Genomic DNA, 22988 nt, shown 5'->3' with positions numbered 1-22988 from the left:
TTCCCTGTCCCATTGCCTAGGATTAGGTCATGTGATTTAATCTGGCCAACTGAATATGAGCATACATGGTACCCCTTCTATAAACAGAAGTCACGGCAAATTTCTGTCAGCCTCATGCCCTTATTTCCATAAAGGTGTACACTGCTACTGCTAAGTCGCTTCAGTCATGTCTGACTCTGTGTGACCCCACAGACGGCAGCCCACCAGGCTCCCCCGTCCCTGGGATTCTCCAGGCAAGAACACCAGAGTGGGTTGCCATTTCCTTCTCCAGTGCATGGAAGTAAAAAGTGAAAGTGAAGTCGCTCAGTCGTGTCCGAGTCTTAGCGACTCCATGGACTGCAGCCCACCAGGCTCCTCCATCCATGGGATTTTCCAGGCAAGAGTACTGGAGTGGGGTGCCATTGCCTTCTCCTAGGCAGGAGTTATTTCCATCGAAATTGCAACAATTAGAGTAAAATGTTTTAGAATTTCTGAAGTGATTTTCCAGTTACAGACTTTTTTTGGTGAAGAATTCTTTTTTTTTCCTTTTTTTTTAAGGAAAATGAAAGCAAAGTCCCAATGTATCACACAAATATCTTTATTATTCAAATATTTATAAATTATATGATTTTACTTATGCATAAAAACATTTCTAGAACATGTTATACATTTCGTAATAATGTTTGTAACTGGTTTCAGGCACATAGTGCAAAATACTTCTTTTCTGATACAGAGATCCCTAAATGTTTATTTAACCACATTGGTACAAAATTGCTTTAGTACCTTATATGGTACAATACACCCCTAATAGTTTGAAAAAGAAAAACTTTGTGGGTAAAACTACTACACTACTATTTCCTGGCAAAAATCTATTATTAGATTCAGTTTTCTTGGTTTATAGAGGAGGTTATCATAGAAAAATATTATCTATGATTCTTTTAAAATCAAATGGTTGTATAATACACAATTAAATTATTCACCTAAAAAATCTCTTAATACCTGAGCATTTACTCGTGAATAGTTAATTTTTATACTATCTATCATGTTCTGGATTTGAGAGACCTCAGGTATAAAATAACTTGAACTCTCTAATAAAAATTTTGCATATGTAAAAATAATTTTATGTTTACCAAAACAGGTTCTTCAAAATGTCAATAATTCTTAGTTTTCTACTTGATTAATATACAGTACATAACTTTGAGAAAATAAATTTTTTAAGAGTAGACATATAGGCATATAAGTTATAAAGACATGATAGAATATAAACATTTTAAAAACAATGTATTGCTCTTATAAGTACAATCAAATTAGAGGTAGGTGTTTTTAAGTGAAATTCTACTAAATTATAACTTATTCTGTATTATACCCACCAAATTTCATGTTTAGTATTTAACCCAACTATATACTTTAATTACAAAACTATACTCTATTTTAGGATGATTTGTTTGAAGCACCATAATGCACAATTGAAAATTAAAGGAAACATTAAACAAGGCATCTAAGCTGTATCAGTAGAAAGTATAATGGCTATGTACTTTTTTGATGTGACCATTGATTTGCTATTCTTCTGACAGATTCAATGTTTATGATTTAAGTTCATTTTCCTAATTTTTATTTGCTCCATTTTAACAAGTAGAATAAGCATTTCATTGTACAGTAGGATGTGAGCAACGATCTACGTGTGTGTTTATAGGCATAACATAATTCTGGTCCAGTGCAATCTGTTAACAGTAGTATTATCCTAGCATAATTCAAACATCCCTGTATGCCCTACCATAAATTATTTCATCCTTTTAAGGATCCTGATTAGAACCATGTATCATTCAGTTTATTTCAAAAGCCTTGAAAAATTAAGCAGTGATTGACTCCTCATGAGCATCCTAGAAAAAAGGCACAAATATTTTAGACATAAATCTCAGGAAGGAGTAAAGAAACAAGCACCAGCTATTTGCAGGTTCCAGAGAATGTCTCTTCTTTGGGACACACTTTCCTTCTGAATGTTCATACTACTTGAATTGGGAGACCAGTAGTCATGTGAGGAATACACTTTCCACAGAACCCTCCACATCTGCCATAGACTTTGGTTCCATCCTGAAAATAGAAAAGGCAGAGACACAGGAGAATCTGTTACATGCTGGTATCTGTGTGCACAAGGCAGAAAAGCAAAGGCTTTGAATCATGTGGCTGAAATAATTAGCCAAGGTTCCCTATAACAATTATACTTGAGGCCAAAGATCAGGCCATTTCAGGATTAGCTGAAATCTGTGGTCACGGGAATTAGAGAACCCGAGATTCATATTAGCCACTTGATGATTATAAACTACACTTTACATTAGACAATTCATCTCAATCCACATATTTTTCATCAAGGTATCTATTTGCTTCAGTGAGTTTATTAAAACCTCTCCCAATTTGTTGTCCAGTGTTTCTCACAGACCGAATAAAAGAAAGGTATTAGGATTTTATATAAGATTCTCATGGACTAAATAAAAGAAGGATATTATGCAAACTTGACCTTAACTTCAAACATCTCCTGGAAGCATTAGAAACACAGCTTGAAGAAAATATAAAAGGTGATGGAATGGAGGGAAAAAACTGGATTGAAAGTAATAATTATAATTAGACACAGAGTCAGACACAACTTAGTGACCAAACAACAACAGAAAAGGAGATTCTTTCTTCTTTTTTTTTTTTCTTAGAAAAGCAGAGCTGCTGACTGAGGAATGAGTGGGCAGAGGCTGATGAAGGAAGTGATGAGGACAGGATAGATTTTCTTTCCAGACTGTCTTCCAACTTTAGGTCCAAAAGTCAAAAGGCCTTCTGATAGGATGAAACAAAAATAGTTTGAACTCTTATGGTTGCTGAAGAAGGTAAGTTTTGCTTTATTTATGATTTTGTTTTTTTAATCTAAGGAGGGAGGGTAGAAAAGGAAACTGGGTTCCTGAAACTTTTGAGGATAAATAATGTTTTGAGATCAGGGGCTTTTGAAGTTGCCTCTTCTTTCAGAAGCTTTCTACACTCTAGAGAATCTGAGTAAACAGAGAAGGGGATGGCAGTAAAAATTCCAATTTATATACATTCCTGTTCTCAAATGGATCAAGTAAACCCCTAATCTTGTTTAACTTTACTAGGAAATGAAAATATGTGTTCATTTCCATAAGTACATTTGGGTTTCATAAGTCAGAGTTTCATACCATGCGTCAGATCTCAGGAAATACCTTCATGTGCAAAATCTTTGATTGAGGGAGAAATTCTCAATTAAGTAAACAAATAGCCTTTACAATAAAACTTAAATATATGCAAAAGGAATGATTGTACTAAATATTCATTTTTACTGCTGCCCTTGGCCAGCTGTCATTTAACCAGAAGATACCTAACAACTAGATAAAGTCAGAATATCTCATTGCACTGTCTAAATTTTATACCTACTCAGAACATATTTTAACTAAGTAATTGATTTATTTCTGTTCTTCTACCCAAAAGGATGACACCTAAATTTGCCAAATAAATATTTAGAAATAAATAGCCATTTTAAAAGCCTACTGTTTACCCATGTGATAGAAATAATAAAAATATAAAGTCTTTAATTATTCATTAAAACACAATTTCATAATAGTCAGAAATAAAGTATTTTAAAGTCTGCAAATATCAGAAAATTGAATCTCATTTACAAGTAGTATTCACATATAAGAATGAAGTCACTTTTAGCAAAAGAAAGAAAAATTCTAAAACCTTGGTGTAGTCAGGGACTGTTGATGGTATTGATTTAAGTGGTGCAATATAGGTGAGAACAGAAATTATAACACAGATCCTGATTAATGTAGATCGGGTCATGCTATCTAAGATCTGGTAATTCTAAGTACCAGGAGCCATCTCATAAATTTTATGTGCTAGTACACTACACCAGCACCACAATTAGGAGGATAATACTTTAGATAATACGTGTGCTATAGGAAAAATTAAAATCCCAGGGCACCGGCCCCGAGTGCCTTGTCTCATACATCGAATGTGGACTGGCGATCTACTTCATACATGGTAATATACACGTTTCAGTGCTATTCTCTCAACTCATGGCAATGTTTTCTAAATAAAGATAGACGAGGAAAATGTTCATACAACCATAAAAATATTCCTAATTCTTGAAGAAACTATAATGGATGTTCATTAAATGACAAATGACTCTGACATCACTAAATCACTAAGTCAAAGCAGTGAAGTAAATAAACCAAAAATTTACCTCTTACTTTGAAATATTAAAACGTAACTGTCTTTAATAATTAGAGTATAGCTAAAAAGACTACCTCTTTTTGAAGCACCTGTGTTGCAAACCATTAGCCCCAAACTTGAACTACTTAAATCTATATGCTCTGGCACTTGATTTCATGCACAGATATCTATAGCCTAAACAAGAATGTGTATATATATAAAACCTCCATAAGCACATGAATAAAAATGAACCTCATTCCATAATTTCATTAGTTATACCTCGTCATAATGTAACATACCCCATTATATGAAAAAACTCATTAGTCATTCAGTTCAGTTCAGTTCAGTCGCTCAGTCGTGTCCGACTCTTTGTGACCCCATGAATCACAGCACGCAAGGCCTCCCCATCTATCGCCAACTCCCGGAGTTCACTCAAACTCATGTCCATAGAGTTAGTGATGCCATCCAGACATCTCATCCTCTGTCATCCCCTTCTTCTCCTGCCCCCAATCCCTCCCAGCATCAGAGTCTTTTCCAATGAGTCAACTCTTCACATGAGGTGGCCAAAGTACTGGAGTTTCAGCTTTAGCATCAGTCCTTCCAAAGAAATCCCAGGGTTGATCTCCTTCAGGATGGACTGATTGGATCTCCTTGCAGTCCAAGGGACTCTCAAGAGTCTTCTCCAACACCACAGTTCAAAAGCATCAGTCATTAACTTCATATAATTCTGAATTTAAAGTAGAGGAATTTAACACTACTTCACAGCACAGAAGTATTTCAGACAGGCTTTTTGGTCCAGCAGGACTTACCTGTGATCTGTGAATGATCACAGAGGCATAACTGCCCTGAGCCAGCCACTTTGCTGTACTGGATATCTTCATCCCAGTTCCTGCCAAATTAATGCTGAACTGTCCCTTGATTATAAATAAAAAATAAAAAAAAATAAGACTAGATGGAATTAATAACAAAAAATATTTATGCATGTACTTGGCTGGAAACACATGAATTGGCATGATCTAAAATCTTGCCTTCCTAGATTCTTTAGAAAATGAAAGAATGTTGATATAAAACATACACTTTCTTACACTAACAAAATGAACAAGCTAGAGATTTTTTAAACTGATTACAAATAAATCTTCTCAATTACAAGGGACAACTGAAATAATGCCAGATAGTGTTATCTGTTGAAAAGTAATTTTGTCCAGTCCTAGGATTCTAGTGATTGACAGCTAGAGCTTACATTCCTATAGCATCAGCAACAGCAAGTCTAGATAGAAGAGGTGTCATAGGGACTGGTACCAGACTAGCATTTATCCAGTTTCAATTTTTGACCCCTCACTGCTAACTTCACTGATAAGTTACACCTATTTAATGTATTTCCTTCTGTTATTGTGCCCTTACATCTTTCACACAAAAACTATTGAACATAGTATTACTGTCCCAGCTATCACATCTTTTTAAGTACCCGAAAGTGTTATGCAGATGTGTGATGCCACGTGAATTACACACATGGTATGTGAGCCCCCTAGTGGCATTATGATCTAATTATTTTCAAGACACAAGGACCATCTTATGTCAAAATATTCTAGACTATCACTGTTAAAAACTAAACTTTAAATATGTTAAGTAAGAAAGTGCATGACTAAAATGGATAAAATATGTGGCATTCATGTATATGATCTCACAGTACAGAATCACACACTGAAAAGCTGAAGTGTTTAATGAATGCTAATTAAGCCTACACCAATGTTCAGTATACATACAGATTTAGAGCTATATTAGGACAATCTTAGATCACATCACAATATTCTGTGGCCTAGGACACAGGAATCTTGAGCAAAACTGCGATAAAACATTAAGGATTATGTTACGTGATGGGAAATATTACCTTTCATGAAAGCAAAAGTAAAATATATTTGTGATATAAATTACTACAATTGCTAAAAATTATGTATCAATTCAGTTTATTAAGTTAGATTTCTTATCACATACTTATTTAAAATCAAAATAGATTCAAATGTATTTATAATACAATGATAATATATGCAGAATTTCCCCCGAACAGAAATAATTTATTTTAGATAAATTCCATAGAAAGTTTATTATTACATACATCACTTGGTTATGGCATTTAAAATACCTGTATGTTTGCTTCATTGATGTAATCCTAGATTCCAGAAGAAGGCCTAGGAACTCTGTGTGTGTGTGCTTAGTCACTCAGTCATGCCCAACTCTGTGCAACCCCATGGACTATAGTCCTCCAGACTCCTCTGTCCATGGGGATTCTCCAGGCAAGAATACTGGAATGGGTTACTACGCCCTCCTCCAGGGGATCTTCCCAACCTACGGATGGAACCCAGGTCTCCTGCACTGCAGGCAGATACTTTAGTGTCTGAGCCATCAGGAAGACCCATTCAGGTACTCAGTAAGTGTTTTTAAATGGATGAATTAAGTGTAACATTATAAATATTAAATTTTAGCATCATAAAAATTAATATATAGATATATATCTAAACCCTTTATACTTGTGATAATAAATGACATGAACACTAGACACATCAGAATTTTACATTAGTAAATATATAAATTAAAACAAATTCTAAGGATATATTCTACTATTTGATAGTCATCTGATACAGACTTTGAACTAAATATTTAATCCCACATTAACTCATTTTTTGTCAGCTTCTTGCCAAATAAAAGAAATGGAAATATATTCTGTGAAGTAGCTTGTCTGTAACTAGCCATTTATAGCACTCTTGTTGTGTCATGCAGTATTTTCACAACTTAATATTTATCGTTTACTTCCTTGCTCAACGTTGCTGGGAAGGATTCAAATGTATATACACTGGAAGTGAAAGAAAAAAAATCCAACTGAGTAATGAGAGATTCAAGTGGTCATTAACATAATCAGTGAGGTCTAGAAATATCTATAGCTTCATTTTTCCAGATTAATTTTCAAGAGCTTTGCTTACTTCTTTAGTCCTTCTTCAAAAGCTACATAATGGTATCAAGAAGTAGAAAAACAGTTCATCTGAAACTGGGGATGATACCAATTGAGGGAAAAATACATTTCACTCATTTGTTCAAAACTGAGTGGCAGACTTGGTGTCAAGTAGCCACAAGAGTGGAAAGGTCAATCCTTATCCCAGTTCCCAAGAAGGGCAGTACTAAAGAATGTTCAAACCAGCAAACAGTTGCACTCATCCCCCATGCTAGTAAGGTTATGCTTAAAATCCTGCATGCTAGGCTTCAGCATTATGTGAACCGAGAACTTCCAGATGTTCAAGCTGGGTTTAGAAAAGGCAGATGAACCAGAGACCAAATTGCCAACATTTGCTGGATCACAGAGAAAGCAAGGGAATTCTAGAAAAACATCTACCTCTGTTTCATTGACTACGCTAAAGCCTTCAACTGTGCGGATAATAACAAACTGTGGAAAACTTAAAGAGACAGGAATACCAGACCATCTTACCGGTCTCCTGAGAAACCTGTATGCTGGTCAAGAAGCAACAGTTAGAATCTTGTACAGAACAACTGACTGGTTCAAGATTGAGAAAGGAGTACGACAAGGCCTGTTTACTGTCACCCTGTTTATTTAACTTATAAGCCGAGCACATCATGAGAAATACTGGGTTGGATGAGTTACAAGTTGGAATCAAGATTGCCAGGAGAAATATCAACAACCTCAGATATGCAGATGATACCACTCTAATGGCGGAAAGTGAAGAGGAACAAAACAACCTCTTGATGAGGGTGAAGGAGAAGAGTGAAAAGGCCAGCTTCAAATGAAATATTAAAAAAAAAAACTAAGATCATAGCAACCGGCCCATCACTTCATGGCAAATAGAAGGGGAAAAGGTGGAAGCAGTGACTGATTTCCTCTTCTTGGGCTCTAAAATCATTGCGGACGATGACTGCAGCCATGAAATCAGAAGATCACTCTGGGAGATCCTGAGAGACAAGAAAGCCTGATGTGCTGCAGTCCATGGGATCACAAAGAGTCAGACACAACTTGGTGACTAGGCAACAAAAACTATGGGAGTTCTGAGAAAGGTGTTAGTCTTGATCTGAGAAGGGAAGCATAGACTGATGGTTGCCAGAGGTAGGAGTCAAGAGGAAGGGAAGTGTATGAGAGCGGACAAAAAAGAAAATCTTCCAGTGACAAGATATATCACAAGTAGAAGGTAAGGTGATTCAAAAGAACTAAGAATTCAACAAATAGGAATGTTTTCCTGGAATAATTAGCTTCATTAAAGGAAAATATACTTATGGATACAGAGGGAAAGCATAGAAATAGATACAAGCTTTAAAGTTCCACTTCTTGGACTGACTGCTTGGTTCATACATCCCCATTATGTCATAGGTTTTACAGTTTTAAAGTTTGTTCCACCTATTTTACTATGGAAGGGATCTATAAATCTAATGCAATTCCAAAAAGAGAACCGATTCTAAAATTTATATAAATTTATATTTCTTTTATAAAGAAATTAAAATAATTAAAACAAGTTTGAAAAAAAAAGAATAAAGTTAAAGGACCCATACTACCTTGTTTTAACACTTATTATAAGGCTATCATTGGAGAAGGGCATGGCCACCCACTTCAGTATTCTTGCCTGGAGAACCCCATGGACAGAGGGGCCTGGTGGGCTTCAGTCCATAGGGATGCAAAGAGCCAGACACAATTGAGCCAGACACAGCTTAGCACACATGTGAGCATAAAGTTGTCACAGGCGGTGCTAGTGTTAAAGAACCTGCCTGCCAATGCAGGAGATATAAGAGATGTGGGTTTAATCCCTGGGTCAGGAAGATCTCCTAGAGTAAGAAATGGCAACATGCTCCAGTATTCTTGCCTGGAAAATTCTATGGACAGAGGAGCCTGGCAGGCTATGGTCCATGAGGTCAAAGAGTCGGATGCAACTGAGCACACACACACATCCACACCCAAACATAAAGCTATCATAACCAAGACAGTGCTGTGATGGTGAAGAAAGAGACATATGCCGATCAATGGATCAGAAAAGAGAGTCAGAAATAGACTCAAAATATGTCCAGTTGACTTCTCTTGGCCATACCACATGGCAAGCGGAATCTTAGTTCCCTGACTAGAGATTGAACTTGTAGCCACTGCGTTGGAAGCATGGATTCTTAACCACTGAACCACCAAGGAAATCCCCTCCAGTTGAGTTTTGACAAAGGTGGAAAGGAGAGAAACAACTGCCTTCTCAACATATGGTGTTAGGACAATTGGAGGTCTATAGGCAAAACTCTTGCAACTTCATACAAAATTAGTTCAAAATCAATCATAGGTCTAGATGTAAAACATACAACTATAAATTTTTTTAAGAAAACATAGCAGAAAATCTTTGTAACTTGGACTAAGTCAAAGAGTTCTTAAATATGACACGAAATGTCATAAAGAAAAAAAATGGTAAATTTGAATTCATTAAACTTTAAAACCTCCACTTAAGTGTAAGACACTTAAGAAAAAGAAGGGATAAGGTCCAGACCATGAGTGAAACATGTGCAAACGTTACATACAACAAAAGATTTGTATCCAGACTATATACAGAACTCTCAGGACTTCCCTGGTAGTACGGCGGATAAGAATCTGCTTGCCAATGCAGGCAGAAAGATTGGATCCTTGGTGTAGGAAGATTCCACGTGCCGTGGGGCAACTAGGCCCCTGCACTCGGAGCCCATGCTCCACGACAAGAGAAACCACTGCAGTGAGAAGAGCACGCACCTCAACTAGAGAGAAACCCCTGTCACCACAGCTAGAGGAAGCTGGCGAGCAGCAACAAGGACCAGGGAAGCCAAAAATTAATTAACTTTAAAAAAGAACTGTCAAAACTATAAACATCAATGGACAATTAGGAAACAAACAACTTAATTGTTTAGATGAGAAAGACTTGGATATACACTTTACCAAAGAGGATACTCAGATGACAAATAAGCACATGAAAGATGCTTAACATTATGAGTGAAATAGAAATTAATACTACAAAAAGATACCACTGAAGATGGGGAAATGAAAAACTTGACAATACTAAGTGCTGACAAAAGAAGAGAAACAACTAGAAATTTAGTCTTTGCTGATGGGAATTTAAAAATGGTACAGTCACTGTATCAAACAGTTTGGATGGGGGGTGGGTAGGAGGGAAGTCCAAAAGGGCCGGGATATATGTATACTCATGACTGATTCACATGGCTGTACAGTGGAAACCAATACAACATTGTAGAGCAGTTATTCTTCAATTAAAAATAAATTAAAACAACAAAAATAAACTAGTTTGCAAGTTTCCTATAAAGTTAAACATACATGTACCATATGACCCTACAATCTCACTCACAGGCATTTCTCCCAGAGAAATGAAAATACATGTACACACAAAAACCTGTACACAAATGGGCATATCGCTCTATCCATAATCCCAAATTCTATAAACAACCCATTTTCTTCCAACAAATGAACACTGTAGGGTAAGTGTATGACATCTGATTGATGGAATAATGCTTAGCAATGAAAAAGAACAAATTATTGACACATGCAGCATGCAAAAGACAGATGGACCTCAAAAGAATTACATTGACCAATGTAATGAGAAGGAGGCCCATCTCAAGAGGTTACGCACTGTGTGACTTCATTTCTATGACATTTCTATGTCATCCCAGAAAATGCAAAACTAAAGCAATGAAGTAAAGATCAGTGTTTACCAGGAGGTAGGTGGAAGGAATTGACTCCACAGAGCCAGTGTGAGGGAGTTGTTCTATATTCAGATTATGGTGATAACAACATGAATTTGCATACATGTTTAAAACTGTATACTAATAAAGGCAATTTTACTGTTATCTTTTTTCAGTTTAAAATGTGAATGGATATAACATCTAAAGAAAAAAAAAATTCCAATTGACTTGAAAACAAAACCCAAACTACATTCTATATGTAAGAAATACATTTCAAACAAAGTGACTCAGAAAAGCCAAAATTAAAAGTGTGTATGGCAGTGAAGAGAGAATTACTGTGCTGACTTATGGTGATCATCTTAAAACAATTAGGATTAATTAATTTTAATAAAAGGATGTGCAAGACTATACAGACTTCCCAGGTGGTGCCAGTGCTAAAGAACCTGCCTGCCAAAGTGGGAGACAGAAGAGACGTGGGTTCGATCCCTGGGTCGAGAAGATACCCTGGAAAAGGGCATGACAACCCACTCCAGTATTCTTGTGTGGAAAATCCCATGGACAGAGGAGCCTGGTGGGGTTACAGTTCATAGGGCTGCAAAGAGTTGCACATGACTGAGGTGACTTTGCACACACACATGCACGCAAGAGTATACCTGGTAACTGGGCATAAAAAGAGAGGAAGTGAAGCAAATCCTGATAATGTAAAATAGAATTCAAGTCTGATATCAGGAAAACATGACATAGAAGTGCTAAAACCATGATCCACAATGAAGATATAACACATGAATATTATACATCAAATAACACAGCTACTTTTATGAAGCAAAACTACAGGAGATGAAAGGAGACATAGGTAGAAACACCCTAAAAATAGGAAATTGTAATATACCACTTTTAGCAACAAGATAGATCAAGAGGACAAGAATAAGGAGAAAGAGGATCTAAGCAGTATAATCAAAAGGGTATGCATATACATCTAACTTGACACACTATAATAAAAAATACACATTCAAAATATTTAAAAATTGGCTCTAAATACTCAAAATGTATGCTGGCCATGATCCTTTGGCATTGGGTATTTCTCCTGCTCTCGTGTAATCAATATTAATTACAAAATAGATAAAGAGATACACATTGGGGATTTTTCTTTTTTGTGGCTCTGTGAAAAGTACCAAACATTTTACTTCACTTCACTTTTGATATATGTATTCTAAAGTCACATCACACTCCTTAACTTCATCTTATATTACAATATCGCAAAGTTTATTTTCCTTAAAGATTGCCATATGTGTCCATTCTCTTTTTAGCATTTATGTCCTGGGGTGCCCTGTCATATGCAAACACAGAGGATGTGGTTTTGATGAATGCTAAACAACAGAATAAGTTCTTTCGGTGACATTAAACATCTGGAGAGTATTCATGAAAATGTTGTATAAATTAACACACAATCTGGTTTATATATTTGACAGAATATCTTCAAGAATACTGGGCAGTTTGTACTCTTAGTAACAGTAACTTCAGGCAATTGAACACAGACTGGAAAAAAAATGGACATATCTTTTTTTGACAGCACATACTTATGCCCAATAACATCTAATTTTGGAAATAAAGCTTTGTGTTCCAGAAATGTCTAGAGAACTCTGTGGGGAAGACATCTCACCTTGATGAGCAGGAGGAGCATTTTATTACTATAATAATGCTGCCTTTGACTTTATGAAGGATCTTAGACAGCTTTTTGACACAGAGTGTCTCTTTCTCCAGCTGTAAACTGGAGTTACCTAGTTTATAACTACAAAACTTTCTCAAGATATTGTAGGAGGAAATGACCATTATATTACTTATTTGTGTATCAGTCTCCTGTGAATTTTATTGATGTCTCACTGACCAGGGGCTTCCGAGGTGGTGCAGGGGTAAAGAATCTGCAAGAGATGCAAGAGACAAGGGTTCAGGATCTGAGTTGAGAAGATTCCTGGAGAAGGAAATGGCAACTCACTCCAATATTCTTTCCTGGGAAATCCCATGAACAGAGGAGCCTGGCCGAGTATAGTGCATGGGATCACAAAGAGTTGGACACAACTGAGCAACTGAGCACAGCCATAAATATTTGTTTACAAGTCTCTATGTGAGCATATGTCATACATCTTCTCATTTGCCAGACCTTATTCAATTCAACATGTTATAAAAAGGACCAGATTTCCAGAACTTCATGATCTTCCCAAAATGATGGTACCTTATAGCAGACTCTTCACATCTCTAGGTGGCATCTTCAATTTCCCTCTCTCTAATCATATCAAGTACATGACCGAAAGGAAGTGATTAGAAGGAAAATGGATTATTGGACAAAGCTGACCAGTCTTGACATGAGCTGGTCATTGGAGAATGAATAATCTCCATTTAAAGAGTAAAAATGGAAATGTTATTTTAAATACATATGTGAGGGAAAAGATTGTTTAGAGCTGTAAAAGTTTTAGATTACACATCCTTGATCTTAGAACAGGTGTTCAAAGAGATGCAATATAAAACTTCAGAAGGGGAAGTTCATCAGGGGAAAGAGAGTCCTGGGAAAAGAACTAAATAAAAGATGTAGGTCAGAGAGTCATCATCTTGGAGGGAGACCAACTGTCTGGTAGACGAACATGAAAGAAGAGAAACAGAAGAATAGACATGAATCAAGCTGCTGCTGCTGCTGCTGCTGCTAAGTCGCTTCAGTCATGTCCGACTCTGTGCGACCCCATAGACGGCAGCCCACCGGGCTCCCCCGTCCCTGGGATTCTCCAGGCAAGAACACTGGAGTGGGTTGCCATTTCCTTCTCCAATGCATGAAAGTGAAAAGCGAAAGGGAAGTCGCTCAGTCATGTCCGACTCTTAGCGACCCCATGGACTGAAGCCTACAAGGCTCCTCTGTCCATGGGACTTTCCAGGCAAGAGTACTGGAGTGGGGTGCCATTGCCTTCTTCAATGAATCGAGCTAACCAGGCTCAAAGATTGAGTGAGAGCTTGAGATTCCTCTGAAAAGTTATCTACCTTAAAAGCAGAGCCAAGAGAGCGAGCACTTTTGGAACGGCAATTTGAAGAGACCTGTGGACTAAAGAGTGAAACATAGGGAAAAACAGGAATAGAGGAGAATTTCCTCAACTTGATAAAGAACACATACCAAAATTCTGTAGCCAACAATACAGTTAATGATGGAAGTTTGAATGCTTTCTCCCTAAGATCAGAAGCAATTAAAGCATATTCACTATCGCCACTCTTCAAAATGCTAGAAGTTACAGACATATGTACTAATATGATTCTACTTATACAATAGACAAAAAAAGACAAAAATTATGGAAAGGAAGACTAGATTAGTGGTTGCTAGGGGATAAGGTGAAGCTGGTGGTGCAAGGGGAGTAGTTGTCATTATAAAAGTCCTTGTGATGATGAAAATGTTCTGTATCTTGATATAGTGATGTCAATATCGTAGTTGCAATATTATACTATAATCCTATAAGATGTTACCATTTGGGGATACTGGGTACATGAGATCCCTGTCTTATTTCTTAGAGCTACATGTCAACAGTTATCTCGAAACAAAATGTTTCATTTCAAGCATTTAAAAAATTATAAAACAACAACCATTTAAATTCTCTTGAAATTGTCCTAAGGTTATACAACAATTGGAGAAACATTTATTCAAGAAAATCTATGAAATCTAGGTTAGAAGAGTGTCTGTGACATTTGAACCATGACCTGTCTATGGCCTGTCCTCTCTTTTTCCCACCTCAGCAAGATGATAGCTCCACTCATCATGGGTACAGCTAAGAACAGAGGATTTTATTTCCCCCAGCTCTCTGTTAGGGATAAGCTTTCTCCAAGGGTATATGTCAAGGGCAGCAGGGGGCAGGCGAGACACCAGCACTCCTCATCTCACACAGCTCTGTGCTACAGAAGCTGGATCAGAGGTAAGACCTACAGAGATCTGAAGCTCCGTTCCGCCACTCAGTCCTTATTCATAGATCTGGCGATCTGCCCCAGGCATGGTCGGCCAAGAACTCAAGGCCTGAATCATTCCCACTTAAAATCACTGGTAGGGCACAGGTTTCATGCTGAGCAGTACAAGCCAAGAAGACCAAGGAATAATGTCAAGACCCAGCATTCTGCTCATAGACTAGGGATGTTACTCTGCAAAGTGGGATCTACCCACTCAATCCACAGAATGGGTGCAAAAGCTCTTCCTCAGGGAAAAATCAAGTTGCAAGAACAGAAAGTTTCACAGATTTTCCTAAGTAGCCTGAGTATTTGGGACAGAAAATGGGGAAGTTCAAGCCTAAAGGGGCTATTGAGAAAAAAAAAGATTTTAGCGGTGTGTAGTTGAGAGGAGCATGGTAGTAACTGCATGAGAGCAACAAGCAAAACAGTAGGTCAGATCTCAGTTTAACAGAGAAAACCAGGGAAAGAGATAGCTAAGAATGTCGCTTTTTGAGGTTTTTCTGACCTGACCTCAAAGACTGACCTATAAGCCTACACTGGCCCTGGGGCTTGAGTTTAATTGGCTCAGACCATAGAGTAATTTATGCCTCCAGGATGTTATTGAAAGAACAGAGCCATCATCTACCAGTTAGTAGTGGGTAAGAGTTGAGTGTGATATCAGTAGAGGCAGACCAGCTAGAAACTTCATCAAAGAGAGCCCAGCTAAACACACTATCATTCCAGAAGGATTGGGTAACTGTACATGTCCAAGGCTGAGCCCTCTGAAGAGTGACACTAAAGGCTACATATTACAGGGGAAATAGATGTCACTGAAATAGCCCAGTCAAGGAGCTAAACAAATAAACAGCTAAGCAAACAACAAATCCTAAAGGGGAAAGGAAACTTAGTATCCACTGTTGCTAAAATATACTATCTAAAATGATCCGTTTTCAACAAAAAATTGTGACACAGGCAAATAAACTGAAAAGGATGACTCATAATGGAGGAAAAGGCAGCAGAAACTGCCTTTGAGAGGTTTCAGATGTCAGACTGTGCAGATAAAGACTCAAAATATATTAAAAATATATCCAAAGCTATAAAAATATATCCAAAGAACTAAAGAAAACCCATGTTTACAAAAGTAAGAAAAGTATGATAATAATGTCTCATCAAAAGAGACTATCACTAAAGAGATAAAAATTATATTTATAAAAAGATCTAAAGGATAATTCTGGAGCTGAAAAGTACAATAACCAAAATAAAAATTCACTAGAGGGGATCAACCAGCAGATTGGAGCTGGCAGAAGAATCAGCAAACTTGAAAAGATACCAATAAGTGATGATAAAATCTGAAAAAGTAGCAAAAAAAAAAAAAAGAATAAAAATGAATAGAGCCATAGAGCCTCAGAGAAATGAGGAACACCAAACCATGCATGATGGAAGTACCAAAAGGACCAGATAATATATTTGAAGAAATCCTGGCTGAAAATTTTCTAAGTTTGGTGAAACTATATTAATCTACACATCTAAGAAGTCAATGGATTCCAAGTTGAGTAGACACAAAAAGATCCACATCCAAATATATCACAAGAAAGATGCTGAGACTCAAAAACAAAGGAAAAAATCTGAGAGCATCTAGAGGAAAATAAGCACATATATGGGAATGTCAGTAAGATAAATTGCTGAGTTCTGTTGTTCATCCAGAAGCCAGAGGACAGTGGGATGGCATATTTAGACTCACAGACTTAGGAAATGAACTTACAGTTGCCACAGAAGGAAAGCATACAAGTAAAGATAATTTCATCAATAGCAACTATATAAGACATTATAATTGTATGTTTCTTTATTCTCAACTTATTTAAAAGTAATTGTATAAACCAGCATGTATGTAATGATACCATTGACCAGTAATATACAGAAATGTGGGCTTCCCAGGCGGCGCTAGTAGTAAAGAACGCACCTGCCAATGCAGGAGATGTAAGAGACACTGGTTTGATCTCTGGGTGGGGAAGATCCCCTGGAGAAGGGCATGGCAACCTACTCCAGTATACTGGCCTGGAGAATGCCACAGACAGTGGAGTCTGCTGGCTATGGTCCACAGGTTGCAAAGAGTCAGATATGACTGAAGCGACTTAGCACACAGGGATACAGAAATTTAACATACTTGAAAAGTTGCCACAAATGAAGCAGGTAGGTGGAACCCAAGATGTTTGGGGATAATTCAATGAAAGCAGCTGGTAACTGCAATCCACAGGAAGAAATGAAGAGAAGCAAAAAGTTTCGCACACACACACAAAAAACTCTATGAAATTTAAGTTCTCTCATTTCTTACCTCTAAAAGATATAAAATTATACAGTGAAAGTTGCTCACTCGTGTCTGACTCTTTGCAACCCCATGGGCTATACAGTCCATGGAATTCTCTAGGCCAGAATACTGGAGTGGGTAGCCTTTCCCTTCTCCAGTGGATTTTCCTAACCCAGGGATCGAACCCAGGTCTCCTGCATCGCAGATAGATTCTTTACCAGCTGAGCCACAAGGGAAGCCCAAAATTATATAAAGTAATATTATAAAAATTTATTGTGGGTTTGTTACATAGGTTAGATGGTATATGCATTACAAATACAACAACAGAAAAGGAAAGGGGGAAAAGTATATGTAGGAGTAATACTTCTATGTCACTGCAATTAGGTAATAGAAATCTGGAATAAATTCTATTAAGATGTACACTGTAAGCCCTAGAGCAACTATTAAGAAAACAATTAAAAATATAGTGAGAAAATTATGAAAGAAATTAAAATTTTACACTTGAAAACATTCACTGAATTTTTAAAAAACAGTAAAATGAGGACAGAAAACCAGAAATGAAAAGACATATGAAAAACAAAATGGCAAATGGCAAAGATAAATTCAGATATATCAATCATAACATTAAACAGTCCAATCAAATGGCAGAAATTCAACAAAATGTTCTCTGTAGGAGTGTCAAAAGCAAATGGGAGGAAAACATATACACCATGTACTATAAACAAGCTGAGTTGCCACTATAATATCAGATAAATTAGACTTTAAAACATAAAATGATACTACAGATAAAAGGGAACGTTTTGTAATGACAAAAGTGTCAATATATCAGGAAATTATGATAATTATAAACAGACAATCATGTGCAATAAAAATCTCAAGGTAAATAAATTACGTACAAAATAAACGAAACTAAAAGATTGATGTGAGAAGTAGATAATTCATCAATAATAACTGCAGTTTCAATAGATAAAATAACTAGGGGGAAGATCAACAAGGAAATGGAAGAGTTGAACAATACTTTAAACCAACTAGCCCTGACAGACATCCAGAGAACACTTCACCCAACAACAACAGAACACACATTCTTTCCAAGCACACACTGCACATTCTCCAGGATAGCCATATGCTATGCTATGACACAAGCCTCAATAAATTTCAAAAGATTGAATAATACAAAGTGTATTTTCCAACCACAATGGAATGAAAGTAGAAATCAATAACAGAAGGAAATGTGGGAAATTCACAACAGAGGATGAGAAGGTTAGATAGCATCACTGAGTCAATGGACATGAATTTGAGCAAACTCTGGGAGATAGTAAAGGACAGATAAGCCTGGTGTCCTGCAGTCCATGGGGTCGCAAAGAATCAGACGAGACTCAGTGATGCAAGAACAAAAACACCACACTCTTAGATAACCAGTGAGTCAAATACGACATCACAAATGATAATAGGAAACACTCAAGATGAATAAAAATGAACCCACAACACCAAAACTTCAGGATTGCTGCAAAAGAAGTATTTAAAGGGGATTTTATAGTTGTAAATGCCCATATTAAAAGATAAAAAGGCTCTCATTCCATGACCTAAACTTCTACATTAAGCACTGAAAAAACAGGTGGGGGGCAAATTAAATCTAAAGCAAGCAGAAGGAAAGAAATGATACTGAATAGAGTGGAAACTGGAGAAACAAACGAGAAAAATTACAGAGAAAATCAGCAAAATCAAAAGTTGGTTTTTTGAAGTAAGCCAGAAAGAAAAACACCAATACAGTATACTAACACATAAATGTGGAGTTTAGAAAGATAGTAATGATAACCCTGTATGCGAGACAGCAAAAGAGATACAGATGTATACGACTTTTGGACTCTGAGGGAGAGGGAAAGGGTGGGATGATTTGGGAGAATGGCACTGAAACATGTATATTATCATGTAAGAAAGGAATCGCCAGTCTATGTTCGATACAGGATACAGGATGCTTGGGGCTGGTGCACGGGGATAATCCAAAGAGATGATATGGGGTGGGAGGTGGGAGGGGGGTTCAGGATTGGGAACTCATGTACACCTGTGGTAGATTCATGTCAATGTATGGCAAAACCAATACAGTATTGTAAAGTAAAATAAAGTAAAAATAAAAATTTTGTAAAAAAAAGTTGATTTTTTAGAAAGAACAAAATTAACAAAATCAAGAAAAGAGAGGAGATTCAAATAACTGAAATCAGGAACAACTGCAAATCTCACAAGAATATAAAGGATTATAAGGCAATACTATGGACAACTGTAAGTCAACAGTTTAGATAACTTTGATGAAATGGACAAATTCCTAGGGGAAAAAAATTACCAAAATAGACTTAAGAGCTAGAAAATCTGAAAAAATCCACAATAAATAGAGGTTGAGTTAGTAAATAAAACTACATTCACAAAGAAAAGCCCAAGCTCAGATGGCTTTGCTGGTGAATCCCACCAAACATTACTTTTTCACAAACTCTTCCAAAAAACCAGAAGGCAGTGGGGGGGGGGGGGTTCTTACCAATTTATTCTATGAAGCCAGTATTTCCCTGATACCAAAACCAGACAAGGGCATCACAAAAAAAGAAAATGATAGGCCAATATCTTTTCTGTAAACAGACAAAAAATTCTCAACAAAGCATACGAAATCTAGTGACATACAAAATGGATTAGATATCATCAAGGATTTCCCCCAGGAATGCAAACCTGCTTCAACACACAAAAAATCAGTGTGATACACCATTTCACTATCACTATAGTAATGAACAGTAACCACAGGATTATCTCAACAAATGCAGAAGAAGCATCTGACAAATCCAACATTCACGATGAGCCTCCCTGGTGGCTCAGTGGTGAAGAATCCGCCTGTTAATGCAGGAAAAGCAAGAGACACAGGGGATGGGTTTAATCAGATCAGGAAGATACCCTGGAGGAGGAAATGGCAACCAACTCCAGTATTCTTGCCAGGAAAATCCCAAAGACAAAGCAGCCTGGTGGGCTACAGTCCGTAGGGGTCACAAAGAGTCAGACACGACTGAACACACACACACAACATTTATGATAAAACCACTTAACTTAGGAATAGAAGGGCACTTCTTCAAATTGACCAAAGGCATCTACAAAACACTCACAACTAACACAATAAATGATAAAGGACTTAATGCTTTTCCTCTGCAATCAAGACTAAGACAAGGATGTCCACTGTAGCCACTTCTATTCAACAGTATACTGAAAGTTTTAGACAGTGCAATGAGGCAAGATAAAGAAATTTTTAAAAAAAATCCAGACTGCAAAGGAAGAAGTAAAACTATTTGTAGATAACATGCCTCTGTATACAGAAAATCCTAAGGAAGCCAGCGAAAAATTATGACAACTAATAAATGAATTTAGCAGGCTTGCAGAACACAAGATCAATTTACAAAAATATGGACAAAAATTAGTGATTTACTGAGGCCTCAGATTTTGCAGAGTGTCTCCTTACTGGAAAACGCTCTCTGACAAAAGTCTTTTTTACCTTAAACTGGAATCTTCTGTCTCATTAATATCTCCTTAAGTAAGGCTTTTTGGCTAAGATTAAGTGGTGGCTCAGATGGAAAGCGTCTGTCTACAATGTGGGAGACCTGGGTTTGATCCCCGGGTCAGGAAGTTCCCTGGAGAAGGAAACGGCAGCCCACTCCAGTACTCTTGCCTAGAAAATCCCATGGATGGAGGAGCCTAGTGTCCATGGGGTCACAAAGAGTTGGACACGACTGAGTGACTTCACTTTTCTTTCACTTTTTAAGTAACACATACTGATGCCACTGCTGTCTCGGGGCACTCTCTACATATTTAATGATAGTTAATCATAACCTCTCTCTCTTTTCCTGGCTACCTTCTTCATTTTCTTTACAAAACATGACTTAAACCTTCCCCTCTTTTCCCCTGATTCTACTCCTAGATAGATTAAAATTTTATCTTTCTCAGACAGAAAATTTTAAATAAATATATTTCAGTGTCAAGTACAAATAAATCTTTTGGTGTCAACATTGTGTTTTGGTACCTTACAACTATACTGGGCAGTTTACACATTACTACATGGTCTACATGAGTCATATTGAACTCAGGGTGGTTGAATAAAAAAACCTAAGTCACTTTCATATCACTGTGCTGTGTGCTGTGCTTAGTCACTCAGTCATGTCCGACTCTTTGCAACCTCATGGACTGTAGCCAGCCAAGCTCCTCTGACCATGGGATTCTTCACGCAGGAATACTGGAGTGGGTTGCCATGTCCTCCTCCAGGGGATCTTCCCAATCCAGGGATAAAACCCAGGTCTCCCACATTGCAGGTGGATTTTTTATCTACTGAGCCAGCAGGAAAGCCTAAGAATACTGGAATGTGTAGCCTGTCCCTCCTTTAGGGGAACTTTTTGACCCAGGAATTAAACCTGGGTCTCCTGCATTGCAGGTGGATTCTTGACCAGCTGAACTACCAGTTCAGTTCAGTTCAGTCATTCAGTCATGTCCAAGTCTTTGTGACCCCATGGACTGCAGCACAGCAGGCTTCTCTGTCTGGCACCAACTCCTGGAGCCTGCTCAAACTCATGTTTTCATTGAGTTGGTGATGATAACCAACCATCTCATCCTCTGTCATTTCCTTTTCCTCCTGCCTCAATCTTTCCCAGAATCAGGGTCTTTTCCAACGAGTCAGCTCTTCCCATCAGGTGGCCAGAGTATTGGAGCTTCAGCTTCAGCCCTAGTCCTTCCAATGAATATTCAGGACTGATTTCCTTTAAGAACCCCCAAGGAATCTGACTTTGAAGGCCAGTGGGATTTGACTACAGAACTTCCACAGGACTGGGGAAACAGACTCTTGGAGGGGACAAACCAAACCTTATATGCACCAGGACCCAGGAAATAGGAACAGTGACCCCACAAGAGGCTGAGCCAGACTTGCCTGTGAGTGCCCTGGAGTAGCCAGTGAAGGTGTGGGTCGACAGTGGCTTGCCATGGCGTTGGGGCACTGAACACAACAGCCCTGGCATAAGTTCTTTTGAAGGAGGTCACCATTATCGCCATTGGTTTAGCTGCTAAGTTGTGTCCGACTCTTGCAACCCCATGGACTGTGGCCTGACAGGCCCCTGTCAGGACTTTTTACTGACTGAGCTAATAGAACCCCATTACTGCATCATAGTTTGGCCTCAGGCCAACCATCCATCAACAGAAAATTGGGTTAAAGATTTACTGAGCATTCCACCTATCAGAGCAAGACCCAGATTCCCCCACAGCCATTCCCTCCAATCAGGAAGTTTCCACAAGCCTCTTATCCTTATGGAAACCACAATCACAGAAAACTAACCAAACAGATCACTTGGATCACAGTGCTGACTAACTCAATGAAACTATGAGCCATGTCATGCAGGGCCACCCAAGACAGATGGGTCATGATAGAGAGTACTGAGGAAATGTGGTTCACTGGAGAAGGGAATGGCAAACCACTTCAGTATTCTTGCCTTGAGAAACCCATGAACAGTGTGAAAAGGCAAAAAGATATGACACTGAAAGATGAACTCCCCAGGCAAGTAGGTGCCCAATATGCTACTGGAGAAGAGTGGAGAAATAGCTCCAGAAAGGATGAAGAGGCTGAGCCAAAGTGAAAACAATGCCCAGTTATGGATGTGACTGGTGATGGAAGTGAAGCCCACTACTATAAAGAGCAATATTGCATAGGAACCTGGAATGGAAGGCCCATGAATCAAGGTAAATTGGAAGTGATCAAACAGGAGATGGCAAGAGTGAACATCAATTTTTTAGGAATCGGCGAACTAAAATGGATTCCAGATGAGCTACTTGAAATCCTAAAAGATGATGCTATTAAAGT

At 37.7% G+C, this 22988-nt stretch overlaps 1 protein-coding gene across 1 annotated transcript in view; it reads right to left on the bottom strand.

Annotated features, from left to right (window-relative positions):
- Nucleotides 629–22988, bottom strand: part of ADAMTS20 (ADAM metallopeptidase with thrombospondin type 1 motif 20) — a 201577-nt gene continuing 179217 nt past the window's right edge. The window contains exons 38-39 of the mRNA XM_018047904.1: nucleotides 4995–5099; nucleotides 629–2070 (exon numbers count right to left, since the gene is read on the bottom strand). Coding sequence (XP_017903393.1) covers nucleotides 1981–2070; nucleotides 4995–5099 — 195 coding nt within the window. The 3' untranslated portion in view covers nucleotides 629–1980. The remainder of the gene's footprint in view (nucleotides 2071–4994; nucleotides 5100–22988) is intronic.

The sequence above is a fragment of the Capra hircus genome, chromosome 5 (assembly GCF_001704415.2).
Source record: "Capra hircus breed San Clemente chromosome 5, ASM170441v1, whole genome shotgun sequence".
NCBI classification, from domain to species: Eukaryota; Metazoa; Chordata; class Mammalia; order Artiodactyla; family Bovidae; genus Capra; species Capra hircus.
Note: the sequence above shows the minus strand (reverse complement) of the source record. Positions and strands in the feature narration are given on the sequence as shown.